Consider the following 18,990-nt stretch of genomic DNA (forward strand, 5'->3'; position numbering starts at 1 on the left):
AGGTCTTTCAAAAAACAGATGTCATTTGCGCAAATCCAACTAACCAGCTGCATGAATCTGGATCAATGCTTTCTGTTTTTATAGCTGCTTGATTCTCTATACTAATAAAGTGGCTACCCAGTTTCTACAAAAATTGCAGAGATAATGCAAGGAAGATGTGTGTGTTGCAGCTTAGGCCCTATGAGTCGAGTGTACATCAGATTCAGGATTCAATTCCATCATTGCCTATAGTGTAGACATAGCCAATTATGCTGTAATGAAAGGAAATAGATTACACCTTCTCTATAAAATGTAAAGAAGATTAGAATATTTGGGCTCTCTACAGCCTTACACTTCTGGATAAAATATGTTGCCAAGAATGTATTTTACACAGACACATGCACACACACACACTCAATTATATAAAATGTCACTCATATACAAAAAGCAAAGTCTCTACCAGTGCAATGTATTAAAGAACAACAGCAACAATGCCGTGACTTGGAAGGAAGCTATAATAAGTACACACTCTCTTGAAGCCTTCCCCATTCCCTTCAGAAATCTGGAGGAGCTAATTATATAATACTGAGAGTTGAATTCAATATTTCTGTGAATGGAGTAAGGTCCTGGAAGAGATTTTATCTGCTTCACTCTCTTCCAACAGCTCCTTGTTTCCTCTAAACACTGTTCACGAGGATCAGGCTGCAAGGGGCTATGCTAGAAGAACTTTCCAGTGCTCACCTCCTCCTTCTTAAGCAGGCAAAGCTCAAGTTTGTAAAGCTCACTGCACTCATGCATGTGGGAATACATGCTATATTCTTGCCTAGCTCTATCTTCTTATTGCAGTTTCTCATTATATGGGCTCAGGATGGTCCCATGACCCACAACAGCAGTTTTTCAAGGGTGCAGGAGACTGCTGGAGGAAGGATAAATGTATTTAATAAAAATATTTAATAAATCTGACCTGTTCATGGAAGCATTGTATAGTAAAATTTAACTCTTTACTATCAACTGGAACCTTATTATGGGATGAAGGGAAACTCCCTAGACTGTTCTCTTACTTACTTCCTTTTTCTGACTTCAGTTTGTTGTTGGTTGAAATAAAGCAGAGCGTTAAATTCAGCAGCTTCATGAGTACAGCGATTTATTGCATTACCACAATGCAACCACAAAATTGGCAGCGCAAGTGGGATTCTAAGCATGGCCTCATATGGAAAAATTGGGGAATTTACTCTAGAAGGGGAGGATTGGCAACAATATATTGAAAGACTGGGCCATTTTCATGCAAATGAGAGCACAGATGCTGCTAAACAGAAAGCGCTATTTCTCAGTCTCTGTGGTAGCAAAACGTATGCACTCTTGCGAGGCCTGTTACATCCTGAGAAGCCTGGAGACAAAAGTTTAACAGATTTGCAAACGTTTAACAGGTTTTGACTGAACATTACACTCCTAAACCTAATGTCATTGTGGAACATTTTAAATTCAATAATTGAATGAAGATAGGAGTATTTATCTTAAATTATATAGTGGAACTCAAAAAACTTACAGAACACTGCTCATTTGGAAATGTTTTGGAGGATATGTTAAGAGATTTGTGTGTAGAGTACAAGATGAAAAATTCAAAGGCAGTTATTGTTAGAAGGGAACCTGACTTGGGTCAAAACTGTACCACTGGTGACAGCCATGGAGGCAGCACCTAGACAGCAAGGGCATTCAGGTGAACCCCTTAAATAAAATACAAAGCCAGAAGCGACTTCAGCCTTAGAGGGATGGTTTAAGTATGGAAGAAGTCACTTGGCCTTGGTTTGTCAACATAAAGGATCCCAGTGTGATAAATGCTTAAAAGTGGTGTATTTAGTCAGGAAATGTAGAGGCAATTATCAGACAGTGCAACAAGGCTCAGGGAGAGACATGCTTCCTCCTAAAGACAAAGGAAAGAAAGAGGAAGCTTGCTATTTAGAAGAGGCAGAGAGGGGGTAAGGTCTTGTCCACATAATGTATTCTATAAAGAAAAAAAAGTAGAACCCTATACAGTCACAATGGAACTGAATAACAAACCTGTACTCATGGAGATAGATACAGGAGCTTCAGTAACCATGATTAATTAAAAGACTTATCAACAGAGCAAAGTAGGCACCAAGGCCCTGGAAAATGTGAAAATAAAATTGCAAACATACCCTGAGAAAATATTCCAATAGTCAACTCAGTGTGGAGCCCCATGAATTATAAAGGGCAACAGTGAGATTTATAGGCAGTAGTAATAAAAGGTGATGGACCAAATTTACTGAGCAGGAACTGGTTAACAGAATTGAGATTAGACTGGGAAGAAATATATCAACTGAATTTGAAGGAATACCAGCAATACAAAAAGCGCTCATCCTGCAGTGTTCAAAGAAGGACTGGGGACCTTAAAAGGTGTTAAAGCAAGGATAAATATAAAGGAGGACAAACAGCCAAACCTAGGCCTGTTCCATATGCTATCTAGGAGGCGGAACTGGACAGGCTGGAGAAGGAAGGCATAATGTCTCCTGTGCAGTTTTCAGATGGGGCACCTCCTATATTCCCTGTAGTCAAACCTGATAAAACCATTTGTATTTGTGGGGAGGATAAAGTTATGGTAAATCAAGCCTCAAAATTAGAGAACTACTCGCTTCCATGTACAGAGAACCTACTGGCTGGAGAACCTGTTGGGTGGAGGTCAACATTTTACCTAAGTTGGATATGCCCCAAGCCTGCAAACAGATGGAAGAGGATTGCAAGAAATGCCCCACAATAAATACTGAATAAGGCTTGTACCAATACAATTGACTCCCCTATGGCATTTCCTCAGCCCCAGGCATATTTCAAAGAGCATGTTTCAGAGAGCTATGGAATATTTGTTGAAGGAGATTCCTGCGGTAGTGGTTAGGATCGATGATATCCTTATCACTGGCCCAGACGATAAGCAACATCTTTCAGCACTTGAGCGAGTACTTCAAAGATCAGAGGAATCCGGCCAATGCTTAAGACAGAACACATGCTTTTTCATGAACCACAAAATACAACAGAACTCAGAGCCTATTTGGGAATGTTAAAGTATTATCATTGATTCCTTCTGAACCTCTCAGCCTTTTTGGAACCCTTACGTTTTCTCTTGAGGAAAGAAACTGATGCTGGGGACAGAGGCAAGAAGAAGCCTTTCAAAAATCTAAGAGGCTGCTGAAATCTTCAGATATACTGGTCCATTTTGACCCTACAAAGGAGTTGAACCTGTCTTGTGATGCTTCATCTAATGGCGTGGGGGCTGTTTTGTCACACAATTTGGGAAGTCAAGAAGAACGGCCTCTAGCATATGCTTCAAGGTCACTCAATAAAGCAGAATGGGGTTATTCACAAGTAGAGAAAGAGGGTCTATCCATTATCTTTGGCGTAAAACAATTCTATCAGTTGGTTGTTGTAGATTTTCTGGGCTGCATGGCCATGGTCTTGGCATTGTAGTTCCTGACATTTCACCAGCAGCTGTGACTGGCATCTTCCGAGGTGTAGCACCAAAAGACAGAGATCTCTCGGTGTCAATGTGTGGAGAAGTTAGCAGGTAATTTATATCTGCTCAGGAAGGTGGGTTTGGGCTGTCATCCCATAAGAGTTTCCCAGGGTGTGGAATGCTAATGGGGGGAAGCTTCACTGTACCCTGAGGAGGTTCTTTTGCATATGGATTGGTGGTTGATATGCTAATCTTACCTACAGGGCTATTGTAAGATGTAGAGTATTTTGTTAGTCTGGTGTTTTTCAGGACTGGAAACCATGCCCTATTCATTCTTAAACACTCTTCTTTCCTGTTGAAATTGTACTTATGAATTTCAATGGCTTCCCTGTGCAATCTAACAAAGTAGTTGGATGTGTTGTCCAGTATTTTAGTGTCCTGGAATAAGATACTGTGTCCTGTTTGAGTTAGGCTATGTTCAGCCACTGCTGATTTTTCAGGTTGGCCAAGTCTGCAGTGTCTTTCCTGTTCTTTTATTCTTGTCTGGATGCTATGCTATGTGGTCCCGATGTAAACTTGTCCACAGCTGCAGGGTATGCGGTATACTCCTGCAGAGGTGAGGGGGTCTCTACTGTCTTTTGCTGATCGTAGCATCTGTTGTATTTTTCTGGTGGGTCTGAATACTGTTTGTAGGTTGTGCTTTCTCATAAGTTTTCCCATCTGATCAGTGATTCCTTTGATATATGGCAAAAACACTTTTCCTGTGGGAGACTGTTTTTCCTTAGTTGTTTGATTTATCCTTGGTTTAATTGCTTTTCTGATTTCATTTCTGGAGAAGCCATTTGCTTGAAGTGCATGGTTTAGATGATTAATTTCCTCATTGAGAAAGTGTGGTTCACATATCCATCTTGCACGGTCTACTAATCTTTTCTGTCGAGGGTGGTGATTGGAGGTTTTGTGTAAGTATCGATCCATGTGAGTTGGTTTCCTGTAGACCTTGTGACCTAATTGAAAGCTTGCTTTGTGGATGACAAAGTTATCTAGAAATGGGAGTTTACCCTTGATTTCTTTTTCAATGGTGAATTGTATGTTCAGGTGGATATTGTTGAGGTGGTTTAAAAACTCCATCAATTCTTCCTCACCATGGCTCCAAATGATAAAAGTATCATCCACAAACCGGAACCAGACTGTAGGTTTGTGGGGTGCTGATTCTAAAGCTGTTTTCCATGTAGAAGTTTGCTATAACCGAGCTGAGAGGGCTTCCCACGGCCACCCCATCCATCTGTTCATAGAATTCGTTATCCCATTGAAAGTAACTGGTTGTCAGACAATGATGGAATAAGGCTGTTACATCCTCTGAAAAAATCTGATTGATAGATGCGGTTGTGTCTTTTACTGGAACCTTAGTAAAAAGGGATACAACATCAAAACAGACAAGTATGTCCTGTGGATTGAGTTTCAGAGGACAGATTTTGTTGATGAAATGTGCTGAATCTTCGATGTAAGATGTTTTTCCGATGTGGTCCAGTAGAAGACTGGCCTGATGTTTAGCTAATTCATATATCAGTGAACCAATGGCACTCATGATGAGTCAGAGTGGGACTGCATCCTTATGAATTTTAGGGAGTCCATATAGTCGTCGTGGCTGTGCTTCTGTCTTGCATAGTTTTCTGTGCGTGTTGGGATGAAGTGAGGAATTCCTGATCAGCGCGTTTGATACAGTGACGTTTCCCCCGATTAGCATTCCATACCCTGGGAAACTCTTACAGGATGACTCAGCCCAAACCCATCTTCCTAAGTAGATAGAAATTACCTGCTAACATTTTCTCCACACATTGACACTAAGAGATCTCTGTCTTTCAGTGCTACACCTCTGAAGATGCCAGTCACAGCTGCTGGCGAAACATCAGGAACTACAATGCCAAGACCACGGCCATGCAGCCCGGAAAACTACAACAACCAACGTTCTCCGACCGTGAAAGCCTTCATCAATAATTCTATCAATATCTGTTTGGGAAACAGTTCACCATTGTAACAGACCATAAACCATTAATTAGAATCTTTAATGAAAGTAAAGGGGTGCCGACTATGGCAGCCACCCAGTTACAGTGTTGGGCCCTGACACTAGTAGCGTACCAATATAAGATAATTTATAAAGTTGGTAATCAGCATGGAAATGCAGATGCCCTGAGCAGATTACCAATACCAGAAGCACCAGGGACTGAAGATACCCCTGAGAAAGTGGTACTGTTAATGGAGCATCTTAATCAAACACCATTAAAAGCTTCTCAAATCAGTCTGGACCTGGCAGGGTACAGTTCTTCTGCACTGCTGCCCTCACAAACTCCAGGAGAAGCAATTCATCCTTATTGGAGCAGGAAGGCTGAATTAAGTGTGGAAAATGGGTGTGTATTATGGAGCCTTATGGTTGTGATCCACTCCCCACCCCCCCCAGGAAGACAGCAAGTTCTACAAGAATTGCATGAAACCCATCCTGGGATCTCTCACATGAAGGCTTTAGCTTGCAGCTATATTTGGTGGCCATATTTAGATGAAGATTTAGAACAGGAGTGCAAGCAATGTGTCTAATGTTAACAACACTGCAGGCACCAACACTGGCACCTTTATACCCATGGGAGGGCCCAGAAAACCTTAGTTTCAGATACATATAGATTTTGCAGGACCTTTTCTCAGAAAAATGTTCTTGATTATAGTAGATGCCCATTCTATGTGAATGGAAGTTCACCCACTGAACTCCACAATCTCAGCTCTAACGTGACAAACTTCAACAGACCTTTGCTTGTCATGGACTTCCAGCGGTACTGGTCCATAGATGATAGACCAAATTTTGCCAGCCAGGAATATAAGGAGTTCTTGTGGAAGATGGGAATTGTTGTGAGTCTGTACCATGGAGTTCAGGGGGGCATTAGCATTTAGCATTGGTGATAAGGCCGGCATGAAGCTGGGGATCCCAGTAATCCAGGGACATGGGAGGTATGGTGGTGGAGTAAGGTCTTGGAGGGGAAGGACATGGAGATATGACATTGCTTAGTGTCCTTCCAACCTGCGCTCCATCACAAGGTATGCTGGCTGTGGAGCTAGAAATGTAAGTCGTTCTCCGGCACTGATGTTATGTAATGCCAGATCCATCAATAATAAGACCAAAACACTGCATGAATATTTTACTGTGCGTGATATGGACCTGGTATGCATGACCGAAACTGGGGTGGAGGAAGGCAAGATGGTCGCCTTGAAAGAACAGAGTCCCCCCAGATTTCTCGATCCTTCATCAGTCCTGGACAAATGACTGAGGGAGGGGTGGCAATGCTCATTCAAATGTATTTCTCCTTCAGGCCGCTATCCACCCCAAAGATTGCTGGCATTGAGTGTGTGGGTCTGGTGTGGGATACTGAGGAGAGTTTGGCTATCTGTCTAGTATACCAATCACCTAGTGCACCAGCAACTACCCTGTTGACTTAAGTCTGCTGGAGGTAGTGGCCAGCTGGTCCTTGGAGTACCCCAAACTTCTGATTTTGAGGGATTCCAACTTCCATGCCGATGATGCTGCCTCCGCACAGGCTACAGACTTGGTGTCTACCATGGCAACACTGGTTCACAGTTTGTATCAGCTTCCACACATTAATCAGACCACACGCTGGATCTGATCTTTGGGATGGGGATACATGTGGATCTGGATGTGAATGAAGCAGTGCTGTGGTCAGATCACTTCATCCTGAAGGCTTGTCTGGGAGCACCAGCCCCTCCACCCCTGTGTAGGTGGCAAACTGATTTATGCTCGCCTGCAAAGTCTATTGGATCCAGTTGGTTTCCAGACTGTTATGCAGGATCCATTGACCCCTGGTAGTTTTCTAGATGTGCTGTTGGAGGATTGGCATGTCAGTCTTTCCAAACCCATCAATGCAATCGCTCCCTTGTTACTGTGTCCGACCCCGCACCAAGTTGGTTCCTTGGTATACCAAGGAGCTGCGACAGAAGAAGCAGTAGCTGAGATGGCTTGAGCAAGAACATATTACAAGACATTTATGAAAGCATATGAGGTGGCAGTGAAGGCAACGAAAAGGGAATTTTACGCCACTTCCATTGGGTCCGCGAGCTCACACCTAGCACAATTATTTAAAATTGTTTGGTCTTTGGTCTCCCTCTCACAGCAAGGCTGTCAAATTGCTAATTCAGAACTTAGCTGTGAGCCTTTTGGGAGCTATTTCACAGGCAAAATCCTGTCTCTCTGCCACGACCTGCCAGCCGTGGTTGATACAGTAAGGGAACTGGAGGCCCCTTGGCCGTCTTCTGGACCAATGTTAAATCATCCTGCTCTTCCAGAATGAGGTTGACAGGACCTTGTGGGCAGTGAGGCCCACCACCTACCCCTTGGACCCCTGCACACCATGGCTGGTGAAAGCCAGTGCTGATGGGCTTTGAGTTCCTCTGGAGGCCATTGTTAATCTTTCCTTATGCTCCAGGGTGTTTCCAGGAGCATTGAAGGAAGCAGTGATGTGGCAACTTCTGTAAAAGCCATCTTTGGATCCTGCCAACCCATCCAGTTTCTGCCCAAACTCAAACCTCCCTTTTTTAGGTAAGGTGATTGAGCAGGCAATGACTGAACAGCTGCAGGTGTTCCTGAAGGATTCCTCTGTCCTGGACTCATTCCAGTCCGGCTTCCATCCTGGCCATGGCATGGAGACACCACTGGTTGCCCTCACAGATGACATCCACAGACATCTGGATCAAGGCGGGTCAGCGCTGCTAGTGTTGTTAGATCTCACAACAGTGTTTGATACAGTCAACTACGATCTGTTGACTCACGACCTCACCAACGTGGGGATTTATAGGACAGCCTTGCAGGGACTCATCTCTTTTCTCCATGGTCAGGGACAGAGGGTTGCGCTGGGGCAGCAGTTATCGCCTTGCCACCCCTTAGTGGGGTGATACTCTCCCTGATGTTGTTTAACATCTACATGTGTCCCCTCACCCAGTTGGTGTGGACCTTTGGATGGGGCTTTCATCAGTATGCTGATGACACCCAACTCTATCTGCTGATGGACAGCTGGCCGGACTCTGCTCCAGAAAATCTGGCCAGTGCTTTGGAGGCTGTGTGACTGGCTGGTTGAATAAAACAAAAAATAAATAAACACATCCAAACATCCCCCCCCCCCATCATCCAGCTTCAAATGGCTTAGCAGAGAAAGCCATCAGAACTTTCAAAGAAGGAATGAAAAAGATTACTTCTGGGACTTTAAAGACAAGGATGGCTCAATTTCTCTTAAAATATAGAATCACACTCCCTCCCAGACCACCATGGGGGTGAGTCCAGCTCAGTTGTTGATAGGAAGACGGGTGTGGACCCACCTGGATTTTATGTGTCCCAAAATAGATGTAGAAGTACAGAGGAAACAGATTCTTCAAAAAGTTACCCATGATTACCATGCTAAAGATAGAGATTTGGTACAGGACCATGTCTATACCATGACTTGGTATAGACGTGGGAGTTTTAGTACTTCCCAACCTGTCTGGATCCCAGGTAGGATTCAAGCACAGATGAGGCCTCTATCTTTTAAGATTGGTTTACTGATGGCCAAGTCATCAGGTGGCATCAAGACCACATCCACAGGAGAACTTATATACAAGAGTCAGTAAAAAGGAGAAACAGGAATGCCAGAAACTGGAGTCCCTTTGGCATTTCAGAAACAGATACCCACTGTAATTTGATGCTCCCTTCCAGGTCACCAATTAGGAAAGCTTCAGAAGAAACTGATCTTTCCAGACTAAGGGATAATGATGCAGTGGAAACACACTGCTATCCAGTGAGAGCAGAAAGATCTCCTGGGTATTTAAAAGACTATATTTGGGTGATTATTAAAGAAGGCAAATAAAGAAAAAAACAAAGGGGAAGGGATGTAGTAAAATGTATAGTAAAGAGTTAACTGGAACCTTACTATGGGATAGAGGGAAACTCCACCCCCACCCCAGACCTCCTACTTACTTTCGTTTTCTGAGTTCAATTTGTTGTTAGTTGAAATAAGGCAAAGAGTTAAAGTCAGCATCTCCGTGAATATAGTGATTCATTGCATTACCACAGTGCAATTACAAAACATTGGATGAAACCCATTGTTAATACCTGCAGGGTTATGCTAACAAAATGAGGTTTATCTGAGAATTGTTGCCAAACACCTTTGCTCTGATTTCCTCAGGCTGAAATATATTTTGCTTACGTGCCTTCCACCTAGTTTACAGAGAACAAATGTTAGACTGGAAATCTAGCATGTGAAAACATGAAAATTTGTCTGCATTGTAAACTTATTTATAGCTTATTTATATGGCTCACCTACTGAACACAGTGGAAAATTGGACATCATTCATACCAGGCAGCTAGTATTATGTTGTTTCTCCAGCCAATTCATGCTCTCTCATTATGAGCCAAGTGTTTAAATGTTAAAAGTAATAGCAAAGTATATTACAGAACCACACAGAACAAAATTCCTGAATCAGAACTGGTGCTGCATAGAAAAGTCTATAAAAACGAACGTTCATGACAGAATTCTAATTGTTTTATTCGTTATTATTCTAACACTGAGTTCTGTGAATAAATGTCTCAAATAATTATTTTTTTAAAAAATAAAAGTTTAAAATTTAAAAGTTTACATTTTAAAAGTTTAACAGGTAAATCATCAAAGACCCCGCTGTGGATGTCCCATCCTTCTGAGGTGGGTGGCTATGGGGAGAAGACTTTTTCTGTGACCTATCTGTAGAACTCCCTCTGCTTATCTATAGGATCTATAGGCCTGGCACTCACTTTTTTTTTTAGGCAATAGGTTAAAGCAGTTTTATTTAGTTCCCATTCAGTGATTTTTGGTAAGAGTTTCTTGCCATTTCTCATGCTTGTCAACTTTAGGTCTTTCATTGGGTTTTGCTGGGTTTAAATATTTTCATGGTATGATGATCGGCCTTGAAGGATGTGGCCAAAAAGCAGCACATAAATGTTTCATATGTGAACACTGCTCCTGTTTTTGTAGTAAACGTGAACACGGGTAGGGTGAGAATGATGCCTGAAGCATGAACCAAAAAAGGAAACTTCCTCCCTTTTTTTGCTGTCTCCTAGTAGCCAATGACATGACCAAGATGGTGAGGGGTGAGGAGGACAAAGATAACGTCCTTATAAAGCAAGAAACTGTGATTCCAGCATCAGTTAGCCGGGTAGCTTGTGTGTATTGTTTGTCCTCTATTCCTTCCTTCACTAGAAGCACTTTTTGTTTTAAAAAATGACAAATATAATATTTTTTCATCATTTTTTTCTTAGGAAAAAAAATCTGAGGGCCAAGCCCAAGAAAAAACAGCCATGGACTTGGCTGCTGAGCAATTGCATCTCTGGCCAACACTTAGTAAAGAGACTCAGCAACAGCTAGTACAAAATGAAGAAAGCATGGTTTTCAGCCAGGCAATTCATTTTGCGAATCTCATGGTTTATCTACTAGTGCCACTAGACACAAGTAAAAACAAACTTTTGAGAACCACTGCTACAGGAGACTGGGAAAGTGGAAGCAACAGCATTGTCACAAACAGGTGCGTAATCAGCATTTGCATGACAACTATTAGAATATTAACTATAGCAATGACCCAGCAGTGAGCATAGCGGTATGTAAACACACAGCCTGCTTGGTCATGACATATTGGAAATTAAAACTAATGAATTAATGCATTACCTTTTAAAATAAATCTTATTCAGCATGGATTTAACAAAGTGAAATTGCTTTCATAGTATTGCTGGAAGTGTTGCAGAGAGCTATGACACTGAAAGTGGATTTGAGGATTCTGAGAACAATGATATTGCCAATGCCGTTGTGCGCTTCATTACCAGATTTATAGACAAGGTTTGTACAGAAAGTGGCGTGACGCAGGATCACATCAGAAGTCTCCATTGTATGATACCAGGTACAAAGAACCACCCTCTTGAACTCTTTGAGCTATTTTTTTTCTTTATGCTTCTGTCTAAGAGAAGAAATTTTGGCAGTGTTTGTTTTTCATTTTAGTTATTTTCAGTTGGCAATAAGGGTTTACAGTTCTATTTTTATTCCATCCGTGTCAACACAAGTCACATTATAGCTCTATTTTGGGCTTTCTGGAAGCAGATCAGTGGTAGATTTTTAGAATTGCAGAATTATTTCAGTTGGTTTTACTCTTCCTGTGTTATACTTATTTGTGGTGTTGCTTCTTCCCAGGAATTGTAGCAATGCATATTGAGACCCTGGAAGCAGTCCATCGGGAAAGTAGAAGATTGCCACCAATACAGAAGGCAAATATTTTAAACTATGTTTATACTGCTTTATAAGTAGTGATGTGTATTACAAATTTGATAACTTCAGTTTTCCTTTTTGTAATATAATTGAAATGACATTTGGAAAATTTAAAAAGCCAAAGAAGTTTGAAATGTTTAATAAATAAGCAGCTTGGCTATAGTTTTATGAAATATGAACTAGAGAAAATAGCGCTTCTAAGTAGGGGTGTGCAGTGGGGAAAAGATTCGATTTTCCCACTTTGGATTTACCCAAAGCGGGAAAACGATCCGGAATAACCAAAAACCCGAAGCGGTATTTGGAAATCGCTTTGGTATGCTTCGAAATGATTCAGAGCACACCAAAGAGAGATTCCCACCTCCCACCTGAGCCCCCTTCTCCCTTCCCCTAACCCCACTTACCTTAAAGGTAAGTGGGCAGGGCAGTAGAGAAGGCTGCAGCTGGCGCGTGTGCCATCTGCGCTGCTGCTTCGGTCTCGGTGGCAGCGAATGCAGCTCTGCCACTGCCTGCACTGCCACTTTGGTCTCTGCGGCAGCCGGCAGGGCGGCAGCAAACACTGCTGCCCTTGCCACCACAAAGGCTGAAGCGGAAGCTGACAGGGCACCACGAATGCCACGGCTGGCACCGCTGCTACCCACACCAGCGCCGAGGCTGAAGTGGTGGCTGGCAGGGTGGCAGCGAATGCCGCCACTGCTCGGGCCACCGCAGAGGCCGAAGAGGCGGGCGGCAGGGCGGCAGCAAATGCCGCCGCCTGCGCCACCTGCGCAACCGCCAGAAGACTGCCCCAGGTAAGTGGGGGGGAGGGCAGGAGGGTGGGAGGACGGGGAACCTTTAAGGCCCTGAAGCTTCCTGAAGCAATCCAAATTTCTTCGGGAAGCTTTGATTCGGTATTTCTGAATCAGGGCCATCATACTGGCCCTGATTCAGAAATACCGAATCTTTACACATTGGGCCCAGTTCAGTTTTTTTTTTCCGAACAGGGAACCCGAAGCGCACATGCCTACTGCCAAGTTCTTGAACAAAATCTAGGTAGTACTACATGTCCACTGATAACCTACCACCTTTTCAAAGGCAAAGACTAGCTAAGCAGATCATCTTTTCCCTCATATATTTCAGAGGCAGAATCTCTAATAGTTAAAGCCTTGCCTGTTTTACACGAAGCTGGAGCCTTTCTTACACAATTACTATTTTTAATCCTGTCTGTGTCCCATTCTTCTCATAAAACACTGGGCAAGAACTGCTTAAGGGGACATCCCTGGTCATTAATCATGCTAGCATGTTGTGAGTAGTTCTGTGATCATTTTCTAAGACTTTTCTTTGTTTTCAAATTCAGCTAGTGGGCATACTTTTTTCAGGGGGAGAATTGTGTGATGAGGGGGAAGATTCTGTAACTCCTTATTTCCCTGCTATTTTCTTGCTAAATATCACCACTCCTGTTTTGCTGTTGTCCCTGCTAGGAAAAACATACAGGTATTAGTATTTTTTTTTAAGTGTGAGACTTAAGCAAGAATCACTTCCATGTAAAATTGCAGTGGAATGACTAAGCTTACTGTTGGGATACTGTGCCTACAGAAAGAGAGGAAAGCATCAACTTACTGCTGAGTCCTTTTTCTAAAACAAACTGATAACAAAATAAGTCGATTTGTACTACAATCTGTATTCTACAAATGTACATTGCCATAATTCCAGTCAAAATATTGTAGTTTGACATCTGTAGCATGCAACATTTTTTAAAAAATCTTGTCTTTGGGCTCAGCCCAAGATTCTACGGCCAGCTTTGCTACCTGGAGAAGAGTTTGTGTGTGAAGGTCTCCGTGCGCTCCTGGATCCTGATGGCAGAGAGGAAGCAACTGGGGGATTGCTTGGAGGCCCTCACATTCTCCCTGCAGAAGGAGCTTTATTCCTTACTACATACAGAGTTATATTTAAAGGCACACCTCATGATCAACTAGGTACGGTTTTTGTTATTAATGTCAAAAATGCATTCAGTGCTAAGATCAGTAGTTTATTTAGGGTGCTTCAAAAATACTTTCCATACAGGAATAAAAATCTTGCTACAGCATTTCTCAGCTTTTTGAACAATATAACTTTTTACAAACCCATAGTTAATTAAAACCTACATGGTTTACATTATTTTCATAACATGATAAGATTGATAGGAGGTTATGTTCAAGTCTTTGTAACTCATGCATGTATTTATAAGTTTTATTTTCTCAAGAAGTACCACTTATCCTGGAGCATGTGCCATAAAGCCTTTTTCATACAACATTCTATGGAGACTAGCTACCTCCATATACATGTGCTCATTTGGAATGGGTTAAGTTTCTATGCACATATGTATGTAGCCTGTCTGTATAATTGGGAACCTCAGAAAAAGCAGGGTTTCTGATCATGGAGGAAGAGGCCTTGCAGTTGTATACATATGGGACATTGCTGCTTGCTACCATGGGTGCCACTTTCTCCTGCCCCTTCCAGCTGTTCAGTCTCTATATGATATTGTGTAAAAAAACTTTAAACAACAGTAATATGTAATTCATGAGATCATAGTTATTGGTCAGCAACAACATCCATGATTTCAAAGATGGTGAAATGTGCAAGTAAGGTAATGAATGCTATCATGCTGATTATTTATTTGTTTATTTATTATTTGTTTATTTATGTCATTTACAGTCCGCCTTTCTCACTGAGATTCAAGGCAGATTACATAGTGTGAGATCAGTACAATCAGTAGCAAGGACAAGGGTAGGCATTTCCATACAGCGTCAAGGACATTTCCATAAACAGTGTCATAGGGTAGATGAATACAAGCTTACAGAAATATAGCATTAGCAAGGATCCAATACAGGGTTGAAGGATTGCTGAAACAGAACATAATCAGTTCTAAGATTAACATTAGACAGCATGAAGCACAAGCAGTATATACGAGTACATATTCAAAGCAACAGATAGTATGTAAATATGATAATATGTAAACAAATAATATGTAATATGATTAACCTTCACTCAGTCTCATATATTCTACTTGCTAATATGATCATCCATTCAGAGATAATCAAAATCATCTGTATTATTAAAACAATTTTATAACGTAGCCCTAAAGAAAATCTTGTGCACCCTGTGCATGCATTAATTAAGGATTTCTAATTTCATGATAAAGAAATTGATATTTAAAACTTAAGAATGAATTGCCATCCATCGATATTCTTTGGTAGAATTTGTAGCACTTATAGGTTCCAAATTACTTTCATATGCTGAACTATTCCTGTGACATATGCATGGCAAGGTTTAATGAGTTTTGCTGGGAACTTGGGATACATAGCAAATTAAAGAGTAATCAGTGAACTAGTGGAGCAATGATTGTTTTTGACAGAAGGGTAAAGAATTTAAACCTAGGCAGTCCATCATTCCTGAAAAAGAGCAGAGATTAATAAAAGTAGAATCATTCAAAATGTCACAGAAACTATTCATATTAAGACTTGCAAAATTATTTACCTCGGCCATGTGTAAAATTAACCATCACTACTTGATCTAATATTGCTTTCACTTGTGTATCGAAAATTATAACTGTAGCTGTAGCTTTATGGATTTCAGTACAATAAAGGATGCATTTGAATTATTTATTTAGGCTGTGGAGAAAGGCAATGTCAAACTGCATTCCTCATCTTTTATCAAGAAAACCCCATGAGGTTGCCATTAGTCAGTTGCAACTCGACTGCATTTAACTATTTAATAACTTCCATAATTATTTTGATTTTGTTTCATTACCTTGTATTGATGTAAGACTGATCGCACATGTACTATAGAGCATATAAAGAATGAACAATTTTCAATTCTTGACCCATGATGCATCATCTGATATTTGTAGTGGGAGAACAAACAGTTATTCGGAGCTTCCCTATTGCCTCAATATCTAAGGAGAAGAAAATTACCATACAGAATCAACTTCAACAGAGTATGCAGGAAGGGCTGCAGGTTACCTCAGCTTCCTTTCAGGTAAAATAGAGTTATACTTTAAACTTTGTAGGGCAATTTTTAGAGGACTCCAGGTTTTGTAGGGCAGTTTTTTGGAGGACTCCTGGTTATTTCCTTATGCAAGGTCTCTAAGAACATGACGTTCACAAATATCTCTGATTCCTGAATAAATCACTTCCAGTTCCAACTTTCCAATTGGGGAGGATCAGTAGAGACTGAGCAAGCAGAAAGCTTGTAGATAAATGCTGCAGTTAAACACAGAGTTAGACTCATTTAAATTCCACAGATTTTAATAGGGCTTAAGTGTTCTTAACTGTACTTAGTTGTGCACTGGATAATAGCCAAAGTCAGAGAGTTAAATAAAAACTAATACAACTGGAAAATAAGACATTTATTTTTCCTAGAAGCACTCCTCCCTAGAATTCTTAAGACCATCTTTGGTAGAAAGAAGTAAAATTGCTTGTGTACTTTCTAGGAGGATGGAAACGTGTTCTAGAAGTAAGACATAATTTAATTAATTAACAGATTGTTCATTTAAAAATAGGCCCAAAGTATTTTGTTTTATTCATAATAAAAAACACTTAATGAGTCAACCACCAAATGATGGGAGTGTGTATGGAAATGTGGGTGTGAAAGGGGTCTATAGCTGAACTGATGTGTGAATACTGTCTGTTGCCTACTAGACATGGGCACGAAACACAAAAAACCCCAAACCGTGCGGTTTTTGGTTCGTGGCATTTTCACGAACCAGGAGCCACAAACTCCCACGAACTGTGACAAGTTAACGAACCAGTTCGTGGTCCGTAGTTCATTGGGTTTAACTGCCCCTTTCTGGCTGCTTAGCAGTGGCAGGGAAAGGGGCATTTAAACCCCCGATCAGCTGCTTCTCAAGGAGATCCCCAACAAGCAGCTGATCATTTAAACAGGAGCTGTTTAAATGGGTGCTCCCAGCAGCGTGGAAATGGCCATTTAAACTGTGGGTAGGGCTTGGCTGGCTGGCCGGCCAAGCCTCACCCGCTCTTTAAATGGGCCCCATTGAAAGAGTGGCTGAGGCTTGGCTGGCCAGCCGGGAGTTCCCGGCTGGCCAGCCAAGCCCCACCCACAGTTTAAACGGCTATTTCCCTCCACTCCAAGCGACTGGGAAATGGCCATTTAAACAGCAGGGCTTGGCTGGCTGGCTGGGAGTTCCCGGCTGGCCAGCTAAGCCTCACATGCTCTTTAAATGGCCATTTCCCTGCCACTCCAATCGGCGGGAAAATGGCCATTTAAACTGTGGGGCTTGGCTGGCTGGCCAGCCAACCCCCACCCGCAGTTTAAATGGCCATTTGAACTGCAGGTGGAGCTTGGCTAGCTGGCCAGGAGCTCCTGGCAAGGCAGCCAAGCCCTGCTGTTTAAATTATGAGCTGCTTGTCAGAGATCTCCCTGACAAACAGCTGATTCGCAAGTTTAAATGCCAGCATTGCTGTTTTAAAATGAACCAAATGAACCAGTAAACCAGTTTGTAGAAGTTCGTAGAAAAAAGCTTCCACGAACCGGAGTGGTTCATGGGTTTTTTTGGTTTCTCTTCAGGTTCGTGCCCATCTCTATTGCCTACCACTGTATCCCCAGTTTTATTTTTGGCCATGAATTTGCAAGTCTATAAGCATGACAGTCTATGCCACTTTCCTTAGTATGAAGTATGTTAGTTCTTAGATACAAAAATAGGTCTGAGGAGAAGGTAAAGACAGAATGATAACTGGTGCTGTCTACAGTACTGATGGCTCCCAAATGAATGGCAAACAGTGCTAATCCCATTTGCTATGGACAAAGGACATTTTCAAGAACTCTCTCACAGGCAAAAATTTGCAGTCTTCCTAAATACAGTTTGTTTTGCACACCCACACGCACAGTGCTTTTTGATGGTCTCTCTCTCACCCAAGCATTTCCCGAAGAGGACAGATTGATGGACAGACTTGCAAATATGTGTGACAATTTTGTCCCTTATGTAATTAATTTTTTGTCAGTTACAACACCAAGGTGATATATATTTCAAGCAAACTAGCATGGACATCTTTTTAAAATTTAGTGCTCCATTTAAAAGCGAACCAGAGAGTGTTTATTATTTTTAATGTGCAATGACTATGAAGTATACACACAAAGATTCACACCGAGAGCTATATTCTAGGGCACTAGTCAGATATCTCTGCTGTCAATGTACATATTTCAATGAGCTATAAAAATAAGAACAATGGCCCAGTGTTTCCCTTATTTTTTCTAAGGACAGCATATATGAAATTCTGCATTCCTGCTCATTGCTTGAATTATGACTATACTAATATTGGCTATAGTTATTTTAATGGGAGAACCTGGAGTGATTCAAGATCTTTGTTTGGGTCATCCTAGAAAAACAGAATCACTACATTTATGAAGAATTATTGTTAAAAGAAGAAAGATAGGCAAAATAGGGTCCGCAGTTTTGCAAAGCATTTCACCTCCTTCCAAAAGAGAGCCCATTTGGGTAGGCAAATAGGCACATGAACAGGGCAAAAATGTTGTCATTTTAAAGGAAGCTGTCCATAATGCTATGCACATGAGAGGGAGGAAGATCATAACAGTGGGTGGATCACACAGCACATAGCACTGCAGATCCTCTAGTTTAAAGGAGCTGGAATTAAAATGACTATTGCCACAATCTACAGCCCAAAGATGGGGGCACGGAGGCTATGATTTCACAGTGAGAAAGGTTGCCAGGTGGGGCCTGGAGATCTTCTGGAATTACAGCTGATCTTCTTATTACGGAGATCAGTTCCTCCTGGAGAAAATGGCACCTTTGGAGGATGATCTATATGGCATCACATCTCTGCTGAGCTCCCCCTCCCCCCGGCCAACTCTGCCTTCCCCAGGCTCCACCCTCTCCAAATATCTAGAATTTACAAGAACAGCTCTCTTGGATAAAACTTTGAGGTCTTCCCTTTGCATAGGAGGGGAAGGGGAAATGCTGGATTTCACTAGATCCATTTTAAGAGCAGCTTTTTGTTTGTTCATTAAAATATTTATACCCTACTGTTCCCCTTGGCTCAAGGCAGCTTATTTTTTGCTGTTCTTATTATGTTACCCTTTCCCTTGATACTTTGTAAAAGCCATGTTTTTAATTTCTCATCAAGAAAGCCTTAAACAGCAAAATATGTTTCCCCTCATCCCTTGGACAACTGTTTGCCTATCATATCAAAAATTAAATTGATTAGGTTGTAAGATATTAACTGTATTACTTGACGGATTTTATTGCCA

At 41.6% G+C, this 18,990-nt stretch overlaps 1 protein-coding gene across 1 annotated transcript in view; it reads left to right on the top strand.

Moving 5' to 3' along the window:
• Positions 1-18,990, top strand: part of SBF2 (SET binding factor 2) — a 611,100-nt gene that overhangs the window by 499,643 nt on the left and 92,467 nt on the right. The window contains exons 19-23 of the mRNA XM_054970260.1: positions 10,758-11,020; positions 11,217-11,389; positions 11,677-11,750; positions 13,508-13,703; positions 15,617-15,744. Of these exons, the coding sequence (XP_054826235.1) occupies positions 10,758-11,020; positions 11,217-11,389; positions 11,677-11,750; positions 13,508-13,703; positions 15,617-15,744 (834 nt within the window). The remainder of the gene's footprint in view (positions 1-10,757; positions 11,021-11,216; positions 11,390-11,676; positions 11,751-13,507; positions 13,704-15,616; positions 15,745-18,990) is intronic.

The sequence above is a fragment of the Eublepharis macularius genome, chromosome 2 (assembly GCF_028583425.1).
Source record: "Eublepharis macularius isolate TG4126 chromosome 2, MPM_Emac_v1.0, whole genome shotgun sequence".
NCBI classification, from domain to species: Eukaryota; Metazoa; Chordata; class Lepidosauria; order Squamata; family Eublepharidae; genus Eublepharis; species Eublepharis macularius.